This window comes from Anas platyrhynchos, chromosome 3, assembly GCF_047663525.1.
Source record: "Anas platyrhynchos isolate ZD024472 breed Pekin duck chromosome 3, IASCAAS_PekinDuck_T2T, whole genome shotgun sequence".
NCBI classification, from domain to species: Eukaryota; Metazoa; Chordata; class Aves; order Anseriformes; family Anatidae; genus Anas; species Anas platyrhynchos.
The window spans coordinates 95,973,361-95,980,946 of record NC_092589.1 but is presented as its reverse complement, the minus strand read 5'-3'; the positions used below and the strand labels follow the sequence as shown (position 1 = coordinate 95,980,946).

Here is a 7,586-nt window from a genome sequence, read left to right as displayed (position 1 = left end):
CATACTTAAGTGAGAGTAATTTCAATACTTTCAAGTCTTTCAGTATTGTGGGACAGGAGCAAATAGAAACCATTAAAACAGTAGCAGTGTAGAAATGGCTGTTTTGTGCCAGTTTATGGGTTTTAAGAGAATAGAAGTTACATTAAGAATTAAAAGAAGTAAATGAGTTAATGCCTTTAGGTTTAGAGAAAAATAGCAAGAAGAGTAGTGGGGAGAGACAGACTTTAAAGGCTTGAGTAGTGGAAATCAAATTTCCTCCTTCTCAAATGAATCTTATGTCTTCAGGGATAGAAGATTGGAATTAAGATTGTTCAACACATGTGCATAGCAACAGTAAAAGGACAAGGTTGATAAAGCTAATGATACTGTGATATGAAGTGTCATTTAGCTAAATGGCTAACATCAAGTGGCAGGCCTGATCTGAAAGAGAAACACTTATCAGGGCAAGTATCTTAAAGTAGGTAATCAACACTGTAAAACCACCACGAGCCTGAAACAGCCCAGGTGCAGAAACTTCTCATACAGAAACTTCTCTAACATGCTGGCATTCTACACTTGCTGTGAATCTTCAGTTATGTTTGCTGTTTTAACAGATAACCTACCACGATGTGGTGCATTGGAGAGTTTGGTAAACGAAATGTCAGATGAAACGTGGAATGAGCGGGCAGTGAACAGAGTCAGTGCAATTCGCTTCTTAGAAGATGAAAAAGATGAAGAGGATAATGAAATGGTATGTTTTCCAAGTCTTTGGCTACCTGCAGGCACTGTGGCTTTAATGCAAAAGTGTGGAAAGTATGTGAGCTGTCGTGCTCTAAATTTCAGCTGTGACTGCATGCATTTTGTACATGTTTACAGTGGAAACTGTTCATGTTGACTGCTGAAACTTTTCATATAAACTTAAAATGTATGGTTTTTTTTCTGTGGTTTTTTTTTTCTTTTTTTTTTTTTTTTTTTCTGTTTGAATTTAAGTTCTGATGCAGGGCGATCTTTGTTTTGTTTTCTTTCCTGTGTCTCCTCAGGATGTTTTCTTTCCAGCTTTCCAGAAACAAGATAGGATCTTCCTCTGCATCTGTGAAGCTTTACTGCCTGAAAGTATATAGGGCCTAATTTAGGATTCCAGCACTCTGGCATGTGTCTCCACCAAGTTTGCTACCCTGCTACATTGTTTGTCTCTCTTGTTTCTATTTCTTATCTTTCTTTGTGTTTCTCCCTTTTTCCTTTTTTCACCATTTGCATTGAAATAACCATAATGTCCATGAACAGCAAGGATTTGCTCATTAGTTTCCCACTTAAAGGATGTGGGAACATCTGTCACTGTACTTATCAGACCTCTCCATTAAGTTGGGCTTTGCATGTCCTGAAGATCAAAGTGCAACAGTCTTTAACTTTACTAACTTCTATTAACAATTAAATATCTATGTAAAGATTAAGACTGCTTCAATCAAATTTTCAGCATGCTTTTCTAATGCTCTAAAAACTTGCTGGTGGTCCTTGTTAGAGCTCAGCCTGAGGTAGTTCAGAGCACTCTCTGGATTGTAGCACACTGCAAGCATGGTCTTACTTTAAAAAATTATTATAAAGATTCTTTCTTGTCAGGGAAATGAATATTTAAGTTTTCAAGTAAGATACTTAGTCTAAAGTACCAGAAACTAAATGTCTTTGACAAGCATGGTTTTTAGATCAACCGATAAAGGATTTCAGAATGGTGCTTGTTAACCACTGTGCCAATCTGAGAATGCCCTTGCCAGGGCTCAGGTGTTAATGATAACTGCTTTCAGTCATGGTATTACAGCCTGACCTGAGGCAAGAATATTTTTTTGAGAAAAAGAGGGTTATGTTCCTTTTTGAGGGAGGTGGGATTTATAATTAAGTCCTGACCAATCCATCCATTTATAGGTGGCTTACCAGTTCCAGTGTACATAGTTTACATATATGCCACAGAAAAGTGATTGCATTTATATATCTATTATGCTGATGCATATGGTACAATTATTGCTGGTGTCCTGTGGGTCCCTAATCTGGACTCCAACTGAAGTTTTTGTAACTTTGGTTTTCTTTGCAAGTGTCAGCACAGTGATGTTAAATAGTCTGTCTAAGATGCAAGAAAAATGTTCCCTCTTCTTGCTTTCAAGATACTTGTTTTCAATTGATAAGAGAACCAAACTGACTGCAAAGCATACAGATATCCATGCAAACGTGTAATTGACACTGTAAAGAGATCTTGTTGGATTCTTTGGATTCTTTCAAAACCAGCTAAATCTTTTTTTTTTTTTTTTTTTTTTTTTTTTAATCTTAAATCACTTGGATGGTTTTGAGAAAAAAAAATCCCGACTATGTTAAAGAAAGTCTTAATTTCGGGAACTTGTACTTCATTTGAGTGGCTTTCAGATTTGTAGGTCAAGAGGAGAAAATATTTGCTCCTAGACAGTTCTTAAAACCTCTTTCGCTGTCTTCATAAACAAGCAGCTATGATAAAAACTTTAAAAATTAAGCTTAGTAGTTTGAAAAGGAAAAGGGGGGGATTTTTTTTTTTTTAAATCGATAGCTAATATTTGGTATGTAAATGCTAAAGCCTTGAAAGTGTATGTTGTTTTTCAAAGAGACAAAGGCAAAACCACTTATTGCACTGTTTATTTTTAGAGAACACTTCTAAGGCGAGCCACTCCACACCCTGGAGAATTAAAGAACATGAAAAAGACAGTGGAGAATTTACGGAATGATATGAATGCTGCTAAAGGACTGGATTCAAACAAAAACGAGGTCAATAATGCCATTGACAGAGTGACCACTTCTGTGTAGAATTTCATCTCCAGGTTTTACCTCCTGTGTCTTCCCCTGCTGTTGAAACGTTCCTGTCGTCTCCTGGGACCTCACTGAACCCCTTTTTTGTTTTTAACCAGAACCTGATTCATCATCTCCATATATGTGAAAAGTGCTGCCCACTGGAAGAAAGTGCCTTATTTCATCCAGGCAGTGAACCAATAATTTCCAAATCAATATTGTAATTTTAATAGTACTACGCTTTTTAAAGTATAATACACTACTGTATGCAGAATACAATATTTTTGTCTTAAACACAGGGGAAATAATGCTCTTCATTTCCAGAGTGCTGGGATATCTTTTTCCCAGTGGCTGGATGTGCTGGTGAGAAATTTAGTTTTGTGGAAAAGATACAATTTTTTTTATTTTTTTGGCAGCTCAGATGGTGTAAATTTTAAAATTTTGTATAGGACTTTCATAACAAAACGATGTATTTCATTTTTAAGAGAAAATTTATCTTGAGCGGTACATATTTTAGTATTTGTGGAAGAGAACAAGTTTCATGGACAACTGTACTCATTTGTTTGTACCACCCATTGTGCCTTATTGTGTCTTATATGTCATACTAGTCTTAAATATAGAAATCCTTGAAGAAAGTGAGTAGATCTGAACTTGGTCTTCTGTTTTAGATACGTTTTTCTTTTCAGACAGTAATTTGTTGAGATTTTTACAAAACAGAATTTACGTTTATGTCATGGGATTTTAGTTCGTGAAACACAAATGTTAGTTTTGTTGTGTACGGAATTAAGATTAAAATGACCAAACTGCTATTGTTTATTACATAATGCACTCACACTTTAACTTAGTTGTAAGGAAACATCTTGTTTTGGATGCAATGTTGCATTGCAGTCACTAGAAATTCATGCTTCCATTGTTGTTTTTAAACGTGCCATCTGTAAAATAACTTGAAAAACAGCACGATAGACTTTCAGAAGCACAGTATGAAACTAGTTTTATGTATTACGCAAGAAAGCATGATTCTTTAAAGTGCTTTGGTGGTTTTATATACTTATATAAAACCATAATAAAAAAATCTTTAAAAGCTTCGGTATATTTATTGTATCATTAAAACAGCAATTAAAGTATGTATGGATTAATACTAGAATTTACAATCATTGTTACTGTGTTGCACTTAGAGTGGTCCAATGCTGATTTCAAGGTCTTATTATATCTGTGGGTTCTGGTTTGTTTACAAAGGTAAGTATGAACTGAGCTGATTCAGTAAATAACAATTTTACAAAAGGCTGATAAAGACTGATTTTTGGTGTCTATGGGGTTCTGTGTGTGCCGTGAACTAACAAAGATCTCTGACTTGTTCATCATGGGAACTTGAGCAGTCTGAGTTCAGAGCAAAGATTTGACGTGTTTTGTGTGAACTAATGCAACGAACCCAAATTTCAACAAAATGGAAGACAGGACAACATCTGCATGTATGGCTAGCCGCATCCCTTCTTCTGCCAGACATTTCTTCTAGCAAGTGTTGGTTGCATAGAGTTTTGGGGAGAAGATGGGAAAGGAGGAAATCGAGGGAGTCACGATAACTTCTGTGTTAAAATTAACAACCTGTAGTGTTTGATAATTTTTGTAATTTAACTTCATAACTTTTAAGTTGAGGCTTTTACAAACATCATTACTTTCTTTTTGAAATCAAGCAGGGTATCAAGGTATTGCAAGCCATCTCCAAATATTCAAATCTAAACTGGCAAAATATATTAGATTTTTCATTATTTCTTCTCACCTCAGTCATTCCTCATTTACACTTTGAGGCTTGAGCTTTTGGCAGGAGCTGCTGTGGTTTGATAGGTGTTAGGTTAGTTCAGGCAGGGACAGTGCAATTTCGTTCTTCCCAAGGCAGAGTTCTGCCACTTGTTCTTGGTAAGCTGCTATTAAAGGAAAATGAGAAAGAAAATGAGGGTTTGGTACAGTTGACTCCAACTTTGAGTAGAACTTTCCTTTTAAAGTAGTTACTGGAATTGGCACATCCAAAAGCTTAAAAAGGATAGGAAACTGTAAGGAGAGTCCAAGTAAACCTCAGCAAATCCATTTAAATGAGAGGGAAATTAGTTCCTAAAAAAAGACAGACCAGAGACAAAGGCAACAAGACTGTGTACTCTGTGGTGACAGCTATAATGTTTTTCATTTAGAGGCTGTGGTTTGTTTTGTTTTTTAGCGTCTGCTCCAGATATAAACAAGAGAGCTCAATCAGCAAGATGAAATGAATGTGTAAAGCTTGGATTTGGGCCTTGCCTAATGCACTGTCAGATGAAAATAATTAACAGCTTGTGTGTACCTACTCCCTCCTGCCGAAGTCGGAATAATCTGTAAACCTTGCAATAGCTTAATGACAAAGCACCTTATCATTATTCTATTCTAAAAATGAGCTTTTTGGTCCCTCTGAGGAGACCTTAGAGTGTAGAAATGAGGCAGTTGGATTAGCTGATCTCTGAAGGCTCCTTCCAGCTGAACTCTTCTAGTAGGCAGTTTCTTTCTGTAGACCCTGGCAGGCTTGTGGAGACTGTGCTGCAATCCAAAAGCTAGCCAGAAGGCAGGCAGCACTTGCTGCGTCAGCTTTGACATAAGTAATTGCTCTGGAATCTTTTTGAGTAGTGGGAGGAATATTAGTTTTGGTTTCTCTGGCGTGTAAGCTACATGTGAAAGGACAGCAGCGAATGGGAAATCCAAACCTGTTGCCAGAAGCTGGCTGGCTAGTCTAGTGTCCCTGTGGTCATCCAAGCCTAAGACAGGTGATGTGAACTTCTTGTTGAAGGTGTTTGCCTCCACTGATTTGTAAGAAAGAGTAAAATGAGCTCCGAATATAATTCAACAGTTGTTTGGCTAGAGGTTAAAGGAGTTGATGTCCACTGAGGCACCATCCTCTAACTGTCCCCTACCTTCTCTCTCCCCCAAAACCTAAACGTTTGAGTGACAGCAGCTTTATCATAAAAGGGGGACTTCCCTGTCACTCAACCTGATCAAAACACCAGTAGCCTAGACCAGTGGTGGTCCCTCTGATCTCTCGAATGGCCTGTATGCGTGCCACTTTATAAGGCATTTTGTACTCTACACAGTGTTGATAAGACTTGTCCTGGCAATTTTAACTGCGTTTTATAGGCAGAAAAAGCTGGCGCTGTTTATTATGCTGAAATTGTCTGTCCTTGAGAGCATGAGCTCTCCCTTCCCAGTCTGTGGCTTTATCTTTCTGATGCTTTGAGGAGCCTGAGTAATGAACACAATTTTGTAAGCATAACTTTTTTTTTTTTTTTTTCCCCTTAAACTTTTTCTGCTTTTTAAAATTGCTTTGCAACTCTTTTGGGAGCTGGTTTATGCAAGGGAAGGAATCCTGCAGTACTTGCATGCTGCTTTATTAGCCGAACAGTTAACGAGGGAAAACCAATTGACCATAGTGGTGGAGTGGGTTTAATATTAACCTGTCAGTTATTACACGCGAGTTGACTTTATTGAAAGGCACAATTGCATAGGCTTAGGAAAGCAGAAGCAGTAGTTGGTGTAGCAACAGATTTTTCCATCCCCTTTTTCTTGCCCCAGGCATTTTCCACAGTTTCCATATAATTTATATGTCACGATTATTTTTCTGGCTCGCATTCCATATTTTTGATAATTGGTGTATTGTTGTAAAGCGAGTGCTGGAAACTTGCATACCGATGTTTTTTTCCAGGAAATGACTTGCCTGTGTCCAGGACGAGCTGATCAGACTGTTTTTTGTCTAATGGGAACAGTACTTTACCACTGCTGGGCGAGCCATTTGTAGCTGATCAGCTACTTAACACATTTCACTACTTGGTGTTCACAGATTCTGCCATTGGAAGGAGAGTAATGACACTGGGAATTTAATTTTTGTAAAGTAAATTATTTTAATATACTTTAATGGTCAGTTGATATAGCCTGAAAATTGAATACACGGTTATCTGTGAAGACGTACCTCCCTCTGAGACTGGCGTGTGCTCTTTATCATAAATCTCTAGACCTTGTGTTAATGGAGAACTCACTGCCTTTCTTCGCCTTGCATATGGAAAATAAAATTACTTCAATTTTTCAGTTGTCTTGATGAGAATGTTTCCCACCTTCGGTTTCTGTCAAACACAGGAGTCGGTTCCCATGCTTAGGCTGAGGTCAGAGAAGATGGGTAAAGGGGACTGGTGTTGGCTATCAGTACATGTTTTGGGTGTTCCCTTCCTCCTGAGCTGTTTGTGACATTTTCAGCGGGATGTCGCCTTCCTCTTTCAATCTGAGCTCAGGAACATATTCAGCTTTGAAACAGCGTGATGAAAAATGTGAGATTTTTGGAGCGGAAAAGCACACACCTGGTTTGAGGGCAGCTTTGTGAGCTGCTTTACAGGAGCCATCTTATCTGCTCTTCTGGTAGGTGTTGGAGACGCTATGCATTTTATCCCTTTTTATTCAGATCTTGTGCTAACAGGATGGCCAGTGCTGGATTCAGCAAGGGCAGAGGGCTCTGAGGAGCTCAGCATGCGTGGCTGGGCTGTGCTGTGCCCGACTGAATCACCATCCCTGGAGGCCTTCAAGAAACATGTAGATGTAGGACCTAGTAGCATGGTTTAGTGGTGGACTTTAGCACTAGGTTAAAGGTGCAATCTTGGAGGTCTTTTCCAACCTGCATGATTGTGTAAACGAGGAGGAAGGATTTGTAGCAGTCTGGTTTCAAATTTGTGACTTGTTCAGGGCGTGCCTGGTGAGAGTGTACCAGCATCAGTATTAACACAGATCCTAAGAGGCCACTTACCTTT

At 38.3% G+C, this 7,586-nt stretch overlaps 1 protein-coding gene across 1 annotated transcript in view; it reads left to right on the top strand.

The window, feature by feature from the left end:
- LRRC1 (leucine rich repeat containing 1) overlaps positions 1-3,925 on the top strand; it is a 69,150-nt gene extending 65,225 nt beyond the window's left edge. The window contains exons 13-14 of the mRNA XM_027455099.3: positions 594-730; positions 2,641-3,925. Coding sequence (XP_027310900.1) covers positions 594-730; positions 2,641-2,799 — 296 coding nt within the window. The 3' untranslated portion in view covers positions 2,800-3,925. The remainder of the gene's footprint in view (positions 1-593; positions 731-2,640) is intronic.
- The last annotated feature ends 3,661 nt before the right edge of the window (positions 3,926-7,586 follow it).